This window comes from Parambassis ranga, chromosome 2, assembly GCF_900634625.1.
Source record: "Parambassis ranga chromosome 2, fParRan2.1, whole genome shotgun sequence".
Taxonomy (NCBI): domain Eukaryota; kingdom Metazoa; phylum Chordata; class Actinopteri; family Ambassidae; genus Parambassis; species Parambassis ranga.
In genome coordinates, this window is record NC_041023.1 from 25,669,939 (window position 1) to 25,686,851 (window position 16,913).

Consider the following 16,913-nt stretch of genomic DNA (forward strand, 5'->3'; position numbering starts at 1 on the left):
GTTATCGGGTCGCTGATTGGCTGTAGTGTCGCAGCTGCCCGAGAGCGCCAGAAAACAAGCTTGAGCGGGTGATGCTAGAGTCTCTGTGGGAGAGAACGGGGAGTCGCTTACCGGGAGAGGAGTTTCACAGCACAAGCTACAGGCTGAGGACAGCTCCCCGCTTATTTTAAAGAGGGAAACACGCTAATATGTTCGTCTGAGGAATCTACGTGCTGACAAGTCCGTATAGCTGAGCACAGAGCCATATTGGGATATTTAATTCATCAGCGGACACAGGTGAAGGATTTCTGCTTTCCCTCCAGCTGTTGCCTGCATTTTCTTGCACTGAGTTAACATACTGGTCAGCTGAGCTAGCATCGTCCGCTAAGAACTTAATTAAAGCTGAACCGGTCTTATTGATTATAAATACCTTGTTGTAACAATGTTCTGCTATCATAGCCTCAGACGTAGATATGTGCTAATATGAGTTGCATGGCCTTTTACCTTTAATACCATTATAGGCCTACTATTAATATTGCTAATCTATGCCACGTAATAAGATATTCACGTCTGAGGTTGTTACAGCTGCAGTTTCATTAGGCTACCTATTATACCACTCGAGCAAACGGTTGAGAAATACATTGTTACGTTAGCTTGCTAAGGACGAGTTAGCTGATCTTCTTTCCGCCAAATTCAGCTGTCCAGCAGTCCCCGTTTTCAGCAGTTGGATCTACTTCCTTTAACCACACCACCGAACCCCCATAGACATTAGACAGTCTCACTTTCTGATTCCCAATCTTATTTACTTTGAACAGTCGTGTTCTAACATGGAAGTCGAATGCCTCGCACTAAAAGACCTCACCAGTCCAAGGAAAAGTGTCTCGGGGGAGCCAGAGGAGGATGGGTGCCAAAGTGAACAAAAGGTAGGCTAAGGTGGTGTTTGATTTTTAGGTGTGGCATGGTGGGGGTTAATGTGATGTAAACTAAAAACAGCCGCAGTATCAGGCTACACAGGTTGAGAGAACTGTGTGGTGGTTAAACACTGTCTACGTCAGAATTCATTAACATTTTCCTAAATAGTGGTATTTATTGTTATTATAGGCAAGCATATTTAGTCAAGATTTAATGGTAAATAGTTATTCAAGATTATATATTTCCAAGATTTAATAATGTTTCTTTATTCTTCTTCTTCCTTTATTTTCACACAAGCAAATATTTAAGACTAATTGAACACTTCAAATCAGGAAAAGCTTCACTGACACAACCGCATGACTGTCTTCACCACAGGAAAACATATGCACAGACAGGAGAAGATCCACGCCACTAAAGTCTGCAGAGTCCTCCGTGCCTGCTTTGCCGATAAACAGAAAAGGTGCAACTCCTGATCTGGCCCACATCACCCCCATCAAACACACAGCTTTGACGGAGCCCTGGACACCCACAGCCAACCTAAAGATGCTGATTAGTGCAGCCAGCCCAGACATCCGGGACAGAGAGATGAGAAAAGTGCTCTTTAGACCAATAGAGAATGACAAAGATAAGCCAGGAAGCCCCAGTACTGTGGTGGATACAGACATAGATGACTCTTGTCAGGTATGGTGAATTATGGAAATTTTAGTATGTACAAATGATGCAGAGTTCAGTTATTGGTTTAATCAGGGAATGATAAAGCATTCCACAATCATGGTCGGCAACCACAAATGCCGAGTTACCTCTAAAGAGGTCATTATTCTTAAAAAGGTGGCTTTATATTAGATGTAACACTACAGGCTAACATGCATTGATCTGCCAGCAGTTTGAAGCTGTAGACGAAGAGGATGATGCAGAGAAAAAGCCGAGTAGGAAGCAGAAGAGCCTGGGTCTGCTTTGTCAGAAGTTCTTGGCCCTTTATCCTGATTACCCACCACTTCACAACCCTATCTGGATTTCCCTGGATGAGGTGGCAACCAGCCTAGGTAAGAATCAGAATCAGAACCAGCAAAAGAAGCCACCAGTGATATTTGATGGGGCGATATTCATGACAACCTTTCATCTGTCTAAGCATCTCATGAGAAAAGGTAGATGAAGGAAAACCACAAAGCTGAAATCATGAGTGCTGATATATTTTATGTTACTGGATATAGTAGTGGTTCCTATGGCAACCTACAATGACAAATACATTTCTCCATGTTTATTGGCAGGGTGCTGAGTAGCACTTGGATTACAAAAGTGGCTTTAACTTGATTTATTTTAATCAAAGTTTTCATGCACTGGCAGGAGTTGAGCGGCGGCGAATCTATGACATTGTCAATGTGTTGGAGTCTGTGATGATGGTGGGCCGGACAGCAAAGAACAGCTACACATGGTATGGTCGTCAGCGGCTGGAGGCCACATTAGAAGACCTGCAGCGCAAGGGCCGGGAACAGGGCTACCACCTCCAGATGGAACTAGGTGGTGAGGCCAGAGAGTCTGCACAGGGCCACGAGGATGACAGAGGGGAAACTGATGTCAGCAATGGTAAGAAATAGCAGCCAAGCTTAACGTAGTGCTTTAATGGCTGTGATATATGAACCAGCATTTATTGTAGCAGTTATTAGAGCGGCACATCAGTTAATGCATGTAAAAACTTAGTGTGGATTTTTTTATTTTCAAATAAATTGCCATCAGGTAACACTACAGCTACATTGAGCCTGAAACCAACAAGACTGGATACTAGCAACAAGCCAGGTTTCCATAGCAACACTACCCCACCATACACTCACATGGCTTGTAATTAAGAGGATGTCTCTTTGTTGACATGGCAATGTAACTGGATAATAATAGCAGTAACAACAAAGAGGCTTACAAAAGTTAAGTTATGTGTCAGGCGTTAAGTGGTTTGTGTCTGCTGGTGTTCTCAGGTGTACAGTGGCCACAGGCCATGTACCATTAGACCTGTAATGACCCAGATATCACTGATGATCAATCAAAAAAAGCTAACTTGACACTGCAATTTGTGAACTAATTTTTGTTCCTACTGTAATTCGTACCTTCTGTATATTTTTTTTTACAGCTGGTGGCAACAGGAAAGACAAATCCCTGCGCATCATGAGCCAGAAGTTTGTCATGCTTTTCCTGGTGTCCAAGACTCAGACTGTTACTCTGGATGCAGCAGCAAAGATCCTAATTGAGGAGAGTCAGGACTCCTCAAGTCATAGCAAGTACAAAAGTAAGAAATCCAGCACAGAGCACATTAATGTAAAGCTCTGATTCACTTAAACTTTCTATTTAATCAAAACGTAACATTCCATCTCTGCATCTTCAGCTAAAGTCCGGCGTCTGTACGACATTGCCAATGTGCTGACCAGCTTGGGCCTTATAAAGAAGGTTTATGTCAGAGAGGAGAGAGGCAAGAAGCCAGCCTTTAGGTGGCTTGGCCCCGTTGAATTCAACAAATCTGGAAATTCAGGTGAGGAATAAAGACAAGTTTAAGTCGACCATTATAGATTTACTTGAAAGGATTTGTTTTACAATTAGCAGATTTGGTGTTGAATTTGTCATCATTGCACTCATGCCAGCTCTCTTCTCATCCATGTTACTATCGTCAGCAGTAGGAAACACACTAAATGTAGCAGACATCACTCCGTCTGAGCCTACATCATCTTCGGCAGGGCTGGACCACAGAAAAACAAAGCTGGCACGTCACGCCTCCTTCAACATCACACCAACTTACGTAGCTGTTCAGCGGCAGGTCAGCTCCGCACCCAGCAGCCCACAATATGAGCTGAATGGTAGGGCACATTCTCTAAGGCTTGAAACTGATATTAATTACATTACACCATTTTATTATCTAACAAAATGTTAAAATGTTTCCCTCACTATAGGTCTGCCAAACCAGCCTGTGGATTATTCCACAAAGACTTTAAGCAACAGCATGATGTGTCAACTGCGGTTTGGAAATAGTTCTGAGTGAGTTTAAGTACACACATATCACACACCACTTACACACTAGATTCATCTACCACATATTTAAAGCACACCTCTGCCAGCACACAGTACCAGTATTACTGATGAATAGAATCTACAGCAGATTTTTGTAGCACGGTTACTCAGTCCTGGAGCTAATTTAAAACAAATAAAATAAAAGTAATCTTTCATCACATAACTTTTGTTCATCAGACAATAAACAATGCCACGGCCTCTGCCTCTGAATGTTCTTTTAATCTCTTTCAAAACCCATATATTTCTGTGTCTATCTTTAGGTTTCGTGTAACAGTAGCTGACCGCTTCGGATATAAGTAGACTGTGTCCAATGAGTATATTGGCTCCACAGATCGAGCCACAGTAGTTAATGTTATTTCCCATTATGTGGTTGGCCTGCTTGTGGCCAAACTACACTGCCTCAAGACTGTAGAAGTTGTGTTTCTAGAGGGAGCAAAATAACAGGACATGGAAGTGTGTGTTTAAAAGGAACATTTTGATATTGAAACAAGGCAAAATGCCACAGGGTATGAGGTTTCCGGTTGGGCTGACCAGTTTAAAATTTGCAAATAAACAAGAAAGATCATAGAGGCACAAAGCCATGAAACATAGAAGTGTATCTAGAGAACTTTTCCTGCCATTGACTGAGAAAAGCTTTAAGAGTAGAGTTATCCACAAATTAACCAAACACTTGGAAACTCCCCAACACACACTTGGAATCCATTGGTTAACATAGTTAACTATAGGCCCAATAAAGCCTGGGTGTCACTGTAGGCAACGCAATTCCTGAAACTCAAAGTATTTGCCAATGACAGAGAGCCTGCAGCTGAAGACATTTATCACCGTTGATCACAGCTATCTTAATGTATGTAACCTAAAAATGGGAAAAGGGGTTTTGATGTTTTGGCTAAAGGTGCAAGGATCCAGAATTAAAACTTCTTTTGAAGCTCAGAATTTGTTTGGCTAAACTCAATAAATTCTTTCCTTTCCTTGTGTTTCTTCAGACCCCATCTCAATGCGCCGGGGAATCAGATCCCACACAGTACAAGCAGCAGCTCCCTGGCTCCATCCTCCACCCATCCCACCCTTATGGCGCCTTTTGTCCACCCTGAACATCTCTTCACCTCTTCCCCTTCTCCCCAATGCTTGGCCTACCTGCCCAGTCTGTCTCAGCCCTCTGTGGTCATGCTGTACAGCGCACAGATGCCTGGAGATCAGAGGTCACCCACATTAGGGTCGGTGGAGAGGCGGAAGAGAAGGGGGGAAGAAAGGGGTGAGGAGGAGGAGTCGGTGTCAAAAAAGAAGGGGAATTCTGCATTAGAGAAATGTGACAAGGTATGGTGGTTTCATCACATGTTTATTAATGAACAAAATATGTTATATAATATAATGAATGTCCCATTTTCATGGTAGAAAGGTAGAATTATGAAAGTCAGCACTTCTGTGTTATTAGAATAGGAATCAAGACAGTAAAAATCTATTTCGTAGGGGAGCAAGAATTGATACGTGTTCACAGAAACTGCAGTTATTTTTTTTTTAATGCAATCTACAAGACTTCACTCTTACTGTTTGTTTCTTTTCAGATAAGAGATGAGCCTCACATGAAAGCAGCAGAGCTTTCACCATCTGGTGACACCAGGACTTCCCATTCCAGAGAACAGGGTTTTAGTGAGATTATAGGTGGAAACACAGAGCAAGCCCACCCGTCACACTTCCTCTATGTACCTAACAATGCAGGTAATGTACACTATATGTATAAATAAGTCTGTTGTCACTATTTGAAGAACCCCCACATGTTTCTATGTGACACAACACTGTGAAACTGACCATTCTCCTGTTGTGTCCTTAGGAGTGAACAACCTGAACTTCCTCCTCTCAGGAGGGCAGACACCAGCCGGTGTAGTGCTTCCTCCAAGCAGCAGTGGTCCAACCTTGGCACTGCCTTATGTCCTGGTGCCTTCTGCCCTCTCCCATTACCCCTTGGTGCCCAGCTCTCTACAACAGCAAGGCTCTGATGCTCACTCCAATTTGAGCTTCAGCGTACCTGCCATGATGTCGGCTACCCACTTTGTGATGGGGACGTCACCCTATAGCATGGCAGCATCAGAGGTCACCAGTGGGCCACCAGTTCCATTACCATCCACTCCTGAACAGAGCAGTCTTTCCTCTCCCTCAAGACCACGACAGACTGTCTGCATCAGTACACCAGAACCACTGGTAAGAACTGACTAGTGTATCTATTAAGCTTACATAATCCCAGTGTAGTAACAAGCTGTAAACAATGACTAAATAGACATATTTAAAGCATTCAGAATCACAGAAATTTGAACTAAAATAAGGAAAAGCTTTCTCACTTTGCTGTCATGCACGGCCTATGTGCACTTATCACTGAAACATACACAGGATACAGCGTAAGGCTCTCTAAACTTACATCATTTTCCTCTGTTCACAGACTCCACATACTCCTAAGGAATCCACAGTGTCCTCTTCAAAGGCTTTCTTCCAAACTCCTGGTACTCTGGGAAGTGTAGTCAGTGCGGCGCCAGCTGCCCGAAAAAGAGGCTCTGCACAGAGGAGACTGGATATCGGCCATCCTCCCAACAAGTGAAGAGATGGGAACTAGTGTTAAACATGAACACTCAGGTGCTGATCTTTTCAGACGATGGTGCTAATTCTGTTTGATAAATGTAAAACTCCTTTAAAAAATGTATGTACTTTAGCAAGACCTTTTGCCAAAACCTTACGCATCTTCTGAAAGCCGAGACCTTGAAGTGTCTCACATTTTTCTATGTCAGTTTTTATTTGTTGTCAATATTAACTGTTCAGCCAAGTCTTGTGGTTAAATTACGAGACACTAGATATCAGATTTGAGTGAAGCAGTATTGTCAGTGTAACAGTGCCCTCCTTTGGTGGGAGTAGGTCACTTACAGCCTTAATTTTCCAGACAAGATCAAGCTACCTAATTACCCAACATTTGTGTATTATAGCCTAATTGCTATTTATATTTTAGCTAATATATGTTAAGTACAAGGACTGTAATGGAACCTTAACTTTTTAGCACTACGCATTTGACGAATGTATGTATACTTGTCTTTAGTTGGCTCCTTCAGATTTTGTTACATGTTCAGAGTTTAGTAGGAAATCTGTTAGCTGCTGATCACCAGTTTACAATGATAGAATTAGGACAATCATCCCTTGGCTCATTTCAGACATAACTGTGAGGAAAAGAAATCACTAAAGCCTTATGTGTTTACAGCTAAGCTAGTATTTGAAGGAACTCTTTAAAGTCTTGAATGAATTTGTTCACCTGTGTTTGAGTGCTTTATGGTTAAACACAGCACTGTTACTGATGACTACACAACACAACATTCTCAGGTACTTACATACTAGTGACTGTACTAGGATTATTGGATTGTTGTGAAATATCAGAGTACTGTAAATTGTCTTTCCTTTGTGTATCCGGGGACATTTCACTGAGCTTATATTGTAGCACCATTTAACATGATTACAGTGCCAGCCACTTGGTTGATGCCCATAATGACCACATTGGGCTGTGAGGGATTCAGTGTCTTGCTTAAAGGCACCTACAAGAAAGAAAAGCATTGTTGCCTTGGAAGAAATGATCTCAGGTTGCTGAGGACAACCCAGCAAAGATATGGTGCTTTGTACAGGAGTCATTCAGGAGAGCTATGTCACGCCAAAGGGTGTAATCCACTCCAATCAGTGGATGTATAGTCATTCATGTACAGTTTTATGTCAGTAATTATTTTTTTATGTTGTATTCATAGTTTCAGTGACAAATTCCACATGCAGATTGTTTGTGCTGAAGATATCTCGCTGTAGCTCCATATAGTTCTGGAGGGCCAGTTTTTCTGTACAGCCTTCAGAAATTTGGATTAAAGATATATGATGCTGAGTTTTGCTTATGCGCATTCTTAATACTGAGAATCGTCTACCACAGTATATATCATATATTTGAAATAAAAATGGACAAACCTTTTTTGTTTTACGCTACACACCGAGACTGGTTATCTAAATGTTCACAGATCTCCAGACAGCTCAGTTTATTTCATTTTAAATTAATATTTCAGTGTAATTTAAAATGTCCCAGCAGATGGAACCATCTCCAGTGCAGCTGTGCCACGTTAAACACTTCTACATAATGGATGTCATGATCAGGGTGAAATTAGTAATATAAAAATGTTACTATATGTTAGACTCAAAACAGCAGAGAGGTGGTTAAAACGTAATGACACTAAGGTCTTATTTGTGATAAATGCAATTCAAATATGATCAGAAGATGAAGCCGAGTCATAGTTAAACAGTCACACATCTCTGGCCACTGTGAGACATTAATGACACTAAACCTCAGCAGATGGAACCGATAGAGCCAAGTATCAGCTGTGATTAAAACTAAAACTACTACATGTTATATGTTTCATTGTTTATACTATCAGGATGATTTATTGTGTCTCCTTCAAAATGCAAAGCAGAATTGGAAATTAATGAAGCTGAGGTTCGCTGGTGACAGTGCAGTGTGTTGTTTGTACACTGCTCATCTACAATCCACTCAAAGTACATCAGCTCAAATTCTTTTTGTAGTTTAATAGTTCAGTTAAGTTTGATTAATCATGCCATGTAGATTTACTATAGGGTGAGACATGTAGCACAAGTGGTCAGTGCAACTGTTGCAGAGTTACATTCCGTGTCCAGCAGGGGGCAGAGTTTGATTTCTGAAGTGATATTTAAAAAAACGGTTATTCCTGTCTAATCTATGACTTCTGGAAGATATTTCTCATGGTTTTGAATGCTTTGAGGAACTCTTTCTGGGCCCAGACTCTTCCTCCTCCTGACAATTAGCCGGTGGTGATTAATCTCAGGGATTAAATAAAGAGAGAGGCTCATAATGATTTGTTATGGATGAAGGACTCGAATAAGCGGACTGGATGGTATGCCTTTATCAAGATGAGGAGCCAAGAGGATGATGAAGGACCAGGTGATAGCATAGTCTTCAGGATTTGGGCCACGATCCTGCCAGATTATGGTTTAGCCAGTCTTGTCACAGGGTCTCTCATCCTGTTGAGTCCGTACCGAGTCATGTCATTTTTGTCTTTTTGACGCAGAAACCTATCACATCTTTATTATTACTCCACAGGAAGGTTGTTACTGCATGTTTAATCGTTGCATCTGCAGTTTCTCAGGTGTCCATGAATGCAGCGATGACTCCTCTGTTCATGTACATAATTGCCAATTTGTCCGACTGCACTAGAAGGCAGCAGTGTTGAGTTCACGCCCCACTTTCCTCTGTCACAGTATGTAGAGTATGTGGCGGTCTGTGTGAGTGTAGTGAAGTGCGGAGGCTCCGGCTGGAAACACTTGGAGCTGCAGCTCTGCCAGTTAACATCTGGATACTACCTGCTGTTCTTTCTTTTTCATTTTTAAAAGTCTTATCCTTAAGGTAACTTCTTTGAGTTAATGCTATAAATTTATGCTGATTTTTACCGACAAGCTTATTAATTTAACTTCTTTTTTATTGAATATATTACATTTGTTATCCTGTTGTCAGCATCTGTCAAGTTGAGACCCAAAGTATTTCTTACAGGTTTGTATGCTAGCTGTTAGCAGTTATATTAGTAGCAGGTTTGAGCTAAATTAATATAAAGGTAATCTGTATTAAGGTCTTGGTAATTGTTTATGTTCAAGAAGTTTTAGATTAGTTAGTTTTTGGTATTTATAACGAGGAACAATTTTAAAATAACAGAAAAAAGCGGTTTGCTAACCAAGATAGCTCTGATAGCTAATAGATATTAAGCTAGTTAAAATAATGCCTTATGAACAACGTCAAGGTGGTATTTACGTCAGCTGAAATACAGATATTTGCATTATTTACAATAATTTCAGGTAAATGATCCTTTTAAATCTGTGGTGTTATATAAAATATTTTACCTAAATGTATAGTTCTATTATAAGGATCAGGAGGGTTACAGTGTGAATGGAAAATACTCCTGAAAACCAACATGCAACAAGAGCCTGTGGCAGGAAAGACTTAAAACACAGGTTTCATGTTATATTGAGGCAGCAATAATTTCCAGAGTTTCTCTATTAAATAAAAAGGTTCAGTGAGTCTCCTGTTTAAAGTTCAACAATAAGTTTAATCAATCTTGGTTCAGTGCTACATTTTAGTGCCCAATAATGATCCCACAGGTCCCATTCTTTCTGGTTACAAATACTGGAAATTGTCTGTGGTTATTGGTGCTGTCAGTAGTACACATTAGCTGACTTCTTGGTCTGTACACCTCAGCACCAACCTTCTCATCACCGCCACCCACTAAGGAAAATTAGGGGGTAATGTTACTGCTCTTTTGATGTCCTCTCATGCTGGGGCCTGTTGTGCAGTCTGTAATCCACCTCAGAGGAGTGAAAGACAAGATTAATTTCACAAGCTCTGTGTATGTTTCTCAATTAATCAGACATCTTTTAAACTTTAGTCTTTAAAGTGTGACATCACAGCAGGCTTCCTACAAATCTTAAAATATGAAATTTGTCTCTGATGGAAGCTCATCAACACCCAGCTGACACATGTGGGAGAGAGCCTGTAATTTCAGGGAGATGCAGCATGTATGTGAGTCAGGGAGTGACTGGGTGTGTTACTGTGGGCTCTGCATGGTGATAAAACAGTGTTTACTTCACATTCATGTTTCCTTTGTGCATTTGGTGTTTGTGTGCCACAGCCTATCAGACAACAAAAGCCCTACGGCATGTCGCCCTGCATGCATTCCTCAGGGAATTAGTCTGCCCTGTTGTTTAGGCTGTTGTTTACAGTTTTTTCTTCAGGCTGGCTGTTTTGTCCTGGATTACAAATTCTACACATAATACTGCTATTATACTTTAGATTTTAGTGAGCAGCAGCAAGCTTTCCAGCATATATGTAGATCTCCACCTGACACATTCAGCTAAAGTTCTGCTGAGAACAATCCAAACAATCAGGGAATGACAAACGCTTCACCCTCTCATGTCGTTTCTTTTCTCTTCATAGAAACACACACAATGCCAAACTGGGGAGGAGGCAACAAGTGTGCAGCGTGTCGGGGGACAGTTTACCATGCTGAGGAAGTACAGTGTGATGGGAAGAGTTTCCACAAATGCTGTTTTCTCTGCAGTAAGTACGCTTTTATGTTGAATCTCTGCTTGATTTTGCTTTTTTTTTCATAGTTTCATAGTCAAAGTTCTACACAAGAGCATGTACATGACAAAAGTGAGTGTCTGATGTTATGAAGCTGTAACACTAAATTGCTAATTGTGCCTTTAAATCTGATTTGAGACTGTCATCCAACAACTTTTAGAAAACACGACTTGAATAGGACGCTGTGGTCATTCAGTGCAAAAGCCCACAGATATTGCACTATGTTTGAGTGTTTTTGCTGGTTTGATTCATGCTGTAGAGTCTGGCTCTTGAAGACTCTTGAACTCAGTTTGACCTCCTCAGTCCATCAATGAGAGCTTGTACTGATATTCCTTGCACTGGTTACTGTGTTCTGTTAGGAGAGCGGGCGTCTTGTCCTGATGCTGAACTGTCCTTGAACTGTCAGTGAAGATGTTGAGCACACCTCGCACGCAGATCAGGATTATACAGATGCTTTTGCTTAGCTGCTATCAAGAGAAGAGAAAAACAATTGCAGCAACAAAAAAGAGTTTATTTTTTGAGAGGCCCTGTTACAAAGGAAGCTTTGTCCAACCCAGGAGACAAATAGCACTTCGTGTCCTCAACTCTTTTTCAGCCTTTCTTCCATTTCCTCAGTTTGACATTTATACATTTATTACTTATTACATACAAGTATAAGACAGCTTTATACTGTCGAAGAAGTCAAACAGCCTCAGGACTCTATGCACACTAACTCTTGCTTTGTCTTTGATATTTAATATAGTCAATGCCTTTGGGAAAGCATGAGGATTAGTGATATAACTACAGAAGAAATGGAGACGTTGGACTTTCTGAGCCATTATATGGGACATGCAAAGGCCTAAAATCATTTATTTAGAAAAATTTGGCCACTGGATCAGAGAGGAGACATTTTTTCCTGCCAGTTGTGTGAAATCTTACACCAGCATCAGACAGTCACAGTGAAAGCCATTGTCTGAAGAATTCTAGTAATCCCAGGCCAGCATGTGCACAAGTGTGTAGTCTGTAGCACTGCTTTTGTTTTTCAGACAATGTGTAACTTTTAGTAGAAACCTACCAAAACATATCCAACAGAATTGTATACTGTACATTAAAAACATGAATAAATCCAAAAAATAAACCTTAGCATGATGAAAATGTCAGGATGCAGGATGAAAGCACTTGTACTTATCTAGTATTTAAAATGTAGAAAATTAGCTTTAGAACCAATGCACTGTTCGATATAACCGTTTCTGTTTGTGTGTCCTCAGTGGTCTGCAGGAAGGGTTTAGACAGCACCACACTGGCTATTCATGACCAGGAGATCTACTGTAAGTCGTGTTACGGGAAGAAATACGGCCCTAAAGGCTACGGCTATGGACAGGGAGCGGGAACTCTCAACATGGACCGAGGGGAGCGACTGGGAATCAAACCTGAGGAGTAAGTCACACTGCTGCATGAGTAGTCGATGTTACACGACTGGTCGCTTAAAGCAAAAAGCTGTAAGTAAATAGGATGGGGGGGGGGGGGGGGGGGGGGGGGCGAATGCGTTCATGGATGCATTTTGTGTAATGGTGTTTATAAGGTGTTTCTGCAGACTAAGTCATGTTGTCTTTACTCTACTTTCTAAATAGTTCCCAAACACAAAACTACTCCACATACTGTCTAAAAAACACGCTGTTACTTTGCAGCTTTGTTTGAAAGGCTGTCTGTTATTTACTGTCCAGTTTCAGGCCTCTAAATCTCCCTCCAGGGGTTCAATGTGTAAACACCTGCCTGGTCTTTGTAATGTCCCTAGGCACAATTTAATGGCAACAAATGTCTGTAACAGCATGACCTCTATTTGTCCTGCAAGCACACCAAATACATAAGACTTGTGTCCTCCAGTTTGACAGCCCCTCCTCCACCCCTGCCCTCCCCTGCATCCTGACCCACAAAGCTTTGAGAGAAGAAAGTAACCTTGAAGGCAATATTGGAAAACAGTCTGCCTCTTTATCAAACCCAGCTTGGCTGCAGCTGTAGAGCCCATAGGAGAGGAGTCTGAAATTCAGAGTAATGATGCAAGAATAAAACTGATTAGGTGACTGATACTGACCTTTGCTTTCCGTCAGGCTTTAGGCTTACATTATAGAGGCCATGCAGCATGATGGGTTGGGATTCTGGATGGTCATATTGAAAATTATTATGTCAGAGAATCTGTACATAATATGTGTGTTTAGGTATGATGTAAAACCACCAAAGACAAACAGGAAACACACACCAACCTGTAATGTTTATTTTACTGCAGACGTCAGATGATTTTAGTTATGAAAGAGTTTATTATGTAACTAGAAAGACTTCACTCACCACGCTCCGTCCTCTACCACAAAGGCCTTCATTCAGGGGCCACTGGGGCTGGCAGTCACCCACCGATAAGCACTGCTCCAGGGCCCCATGGCGCTCGGCTCCCTTTCTCAGCAGTTGCTGAAAGCGTATAGAAGAGCAGTGAGGCTCCATTCTAACAATCATTTATGAAACGGACTATATACAGATAGCTATATGTTAACATGTGAATTAATGATTAATGTAGGTATTCATTACTGCAGATGTCAGTGTTTTGAATCATACAATGCTAGTAAATGTTTTCTAAAGAAAATGGAGCCTCCATGAAGTCAGGTGTGCAAGACACATGCCAAAGTTAAGCCTTTTTATGCGTTCTTAAAATTGACTGAATCAAAGTCCTGTGGTCATCAATGACTCTTTTCAAACTCAAATACTTATCAAACTCTAATGTGGAAAGATGTAAGAATAAAAGGTTTTATAAACTAAATGATAATGATTGTGTTTCTTAAATGTGTCTTATGCTTTATTTTCACTGTCCACCCCACAAGGGCTCAGACTCACAGACCCACCACCAATCCCAACCCATCCAAATTTGCCCAGAAGTTTGGAGGTTCGGACAAGTGTGCACGGTGTGGGGACTCCGTTTATGCAGCAGAGAAGATCATGGGGGCAGGAAAGGTGAGAGTTTTAAAGCATGTTGTAGGCAGTGTGGCTGGCTCAATGGTGAGACAATAGTGAAATTTACATCCAGAACCATATTGGTCTACAAAAATGTAAAATTATTTATATTTATAACCATTAAAGTTATGTATGCTCTCTTATGCAAGTCTCTTATATAGACTCAAAATTGTAGATTAATAGATGATAGTTATTTCAACAGCTTATGGTCACTGTGCATCTTAGCTTGATCTATGTCACAAATTGTAAACTATAATAGATATATAATTTTAATCTGTAATTTAGCTTATTTTAGCTGTAGAGTGTGTTCAGAGTGTTCAGAGCACATTAGATGCAGTTTTCAGCCAAGTTCAACCCTTCAACCCAGGCAGTGTTGGTTTCTCAAACACCAAAAGATCCCCGTCTACATCACAAACCACAGGGTGAAACACACATGGTTTGAGTGTTGAACCACATGCAGGAGGTTTTCTCCTAATGAGAGAACACAAATCCAGTTTTTGTCTGATTGAAGCTGTTCCATGTTTGGATGTGATCTTCCTTACAGCTGGCGTTAATCGCACCAGACTGTGTGGACACCAGGGTTCTGGCAGATGTTGTTGACATGCTGATTCACAGGAGACAAATGCTTTTACTTCTTAAAAGTATTGGTGGGATGTCTTGTTCAGAAGAAAAAAGAGACAATGAGTCTCAGAGCAGCTTCTCATACAAAATCTGCCCAGAGGAGAAGAGATTTGTGCACAGAGGATTTCTGCCTTCTCTAGAAAAGGGTGTGGACGGTTTACTGTCACTGATCACATGTGGATTCATGCATGGGCTGATTTATAGTATCTGAGGTCATTGGACAGGGAGCTGTTAATGTGTTTCCTAATGGGAGGGAAAGCTGCTCTCACTCTCCCTCGCTCTACAGCACAGCCTGTAATTTTCTTTATGATGAAAATGTTCAATAATGCCACAGCTGCTTTTAATGGGACTTAATGAAGGAAGTGATGATATGTGATCCTTTTATCAGCTGAAAGAATTCAGCTTACAATTTCATTTTAGCACTGAACAAGAAAAACATGACTTCAAGACAGACTTGAATCACTCTTGTCTCACGTACATCATCTGAATTCTTCCTCCTCTTGCAGCCCTGGCATAAAAACTGTTTCCGCTGTGCAAAATGTGGCAAGAGTCTGGAATCCACCACCCAGACTGAGAAAGAAGGAGAAATCTACTGCAAAGGTGAGATCAAGTGAATGTTTCATTACAACACAATCCTTCTGATGCAACTTTGATTTCATTGACAAGATCTCAGACAGTAAATAGTACAGGGGAAAGAAACACTTTGTATTGGCAGTGTACCATGCAGTACTTGCATTCATCTTCACAATGAACCTACCACAAAGTGATGCAACAACAGTAACAAATGTGCATTGCTGTAATTGCAATTAATTCTCTAAAAATGTGATTGGACCTTAAGAAAAGGGTCAGGGAACATGTATGACTATAATCAGGTTTGTTTTCAAATCTATAACTAGGAAGACTGACATGTGACTACTGAACAACACTAGCAGCATGACAATCTTGGATTGACTCTGTGTCATTTGGCTTTTTACATTGTTACACGATGTTAAAACCAGAATGTGTGCATGTTCTGTTACATGTTCACAGGCTGTTGTAATCAGTGCCACCTAGGTGAGAGTTTTTTCAGTTTGGCTGGATAGCAGCAGCCTTGTTTACCAACAGACATCTACAATGATTTTCTCATCAGCTCAAGAAGGCATAGAAACAAGCATAAACACACACAGACGTCAGGAGGATGTCAAAGTGAAACACTGCACTGATGAGCAGGAATGTTGCATGAGTGCACTGAAACCGAACAGGCCGAGCTCTGCTGCTGCCATCAATCAGCGGGTTAGACAGCCCTCTGTCCTTCAGCACAGACATGCAGTCCCTATATGATTAACATCTGGACGTTGTTACTGCATTTCATCATGAACATTTAGAGACAGATGTGGACAGCAGGCCTGAGACATCATCAGTCATTTCCAAATATTGTTAGCTTTTCTACCTGTTTTATCACACAGCTGCTTTACAGAGGATATTTCAAATTTACACACACACAGAAGTTTACAATGTATTGAAAAGTCCTAGCTGGTTCAGCTAGCCGTTTACAGAAACTGTATATAGTGTAGTTTGATTTAAATAATAGTTGTGTATTTCCATGTAAACATACCGACTGACACTTGAAGAGGAATCTATCAGTTGATCGTGTATATAAATGCCAGCTGCAGCGTGTGGTGCCCCATGTGCTGTAATATAATAAAACTAATTTAATCTATACTTTTAGGTCAATATGTGTCACACTTTGTATTTTAGCATCTTTTTTGGTTTTTACCTGGAGTAGAGAGGTGAACAACATAAAGACTAAATGGAAACTATATGTGTAAAGATGGATGTTTGAACAAATGATAACAAAGTAATACCGTCTTGTGTTAACAGCTTGTTCCTGCTGCCCTCGAGTGGCTGATAAATTTTGCTTATCAGTGCTTTTGCAGGTTTAATCTAAAAAACAATTTTAGCTCTGCAGACTGCAGTTTTAGTTTTCAGATGACATATGTGCATGCAGTCTTGTTTCCATGTTTCTTCTCTCTCTCTGCAGCATGTTATGCTAAGAACTTCGGGCCCAAAGGGTTTGGGTACGGACAAGGAGCCGGTGCTCTGGTTCATGCTCAGTGACCGCTCGGCTGGATCACACAATTTTATACATTCCCAATATGTTTTTCACAGTAATTTTTCCCCTGAAATGCTTTTATTCTGAAATAGGTGCTTCATACAAATAAAAACATGAACCAAA

The 16,913-nt window shown here is 40.9% G+C and overlaps 2 protein-coding genes across 4 annotated transcripts; both read left to right on the forward strand.

The window, feature by feature from the left end:
• The first annotated feature begins 98 nt into the window (after positions 1 to 98).
• e2f7 (E2F transcription factor 7) lies at positions 99 to 7,670 on the forward strand. Of its 3 annotated transcripts, none has more exons than XM_028399302.1 (13): positions 99 to 276; positions 795 to 902; positions 1,267 to 1,572; positions 1,772 to 1,934; positions 2,236 to 2,475; positions 3,011 to 3,166; positions 3,263 to 3,406; positions 3,546 to 3,728; positions 3,822 to 3,906; positions 4,923 to 5,253; positions 5,502 to 5,655; positions 5,768 to 6,135; positions 6,371 to 7,670. In XM_028399302.1, the coding sequence occupies exons 2-13, from the start codon at positions 807 to 809 to the stop codon at positions 6,524 to 6,526; spliced, it is 2,382 nt and encodes a 793-aa protein (XP_028255103.1). In that variant the 5' UTR covers positions 99 to 276; positions 795 to 806; the 3' UTR covers positions 6,527 to 7,670. The 3 variants fall into 3 exon arrangements, with proteins under 3 accessions (XP_028255103.1, XP_028255105.1, XP_028255104.1); XM_028399304.1 differs by having other exon boundaries at positions 3,549 to 3,728; XM_028399303.1 differs by having other exon boundaries at positions 1,775 to 1,934.
• A 1,578-nt stretch (positions 7,671 to 9,248) lies between these two features.
• Positions 9,249 to 16,913, forward strand: csrp2 (cysteine and glycine-rich protein 2). Its single transcript, XM_028393566.1, has 6 exons — positions 9,249 to 9,376; positions 10,955 to 11,077; positions 12,349 to 12,517; positions 13,948 to 14,077; positions 15,205 to 15,298; positions 16,719 to 16,913. Exons 2-6 carry the CDS (start codon positions 10,966 to 10,968, stop codon positions 16,793 to 16,795), a joined length of 582 nt encoding a protein of 193 aa, XP_028249367.1. The 5' UTR covers positions 9,249 to 9,376; positions 10,955 to 10,965; the 3' UTR covers positions 16,796 to 16,913.

Coding starts and splice junctions, on each gene's coding strand:
- e2f7 (XM_028399302.1), top strand. CDS start 807: ATGGAAGTCGAATGCCTCGCACTAAAAGACCTCACCAGTCCAAGGAAA. Junction 1,935..2,235: donor TGAGGTGGCAACCAGCCTAG/GTAAGAATCAGA, acceptor ATGCACTGGCAG/GAGTTGAGCGGCGGCGAATC. Junction 3,907..4,922: donor CGGTTTGGAAATAGTTCTGA/GTGAGTTTAAGT, acceptor GTGTTTCTTCAG/ACCCCATCTCAATGCGCCGG.
- csrp2 (XM_028393566.1), top strand. CDS start 10,966: ATGCCAAACTGGGGAGGAGGCAACAAGTGTGCAGCGTGTCGGGGGACA. Junction 11,078..12,348: donor CAAATGCTGTTTTCTCTGCA/GTAAGTACGCTT, acceptor GTGTGTCCTCAG/TGGTCTGCAGGAAGGGTTTA. Junction 15,299..16,718: donor AGGAGAAATCTACTGCAAAG/GTGAGATCAAGT, acceptor CTCTCTCTGCAG/CATGTTATGCTAAGAACTTC.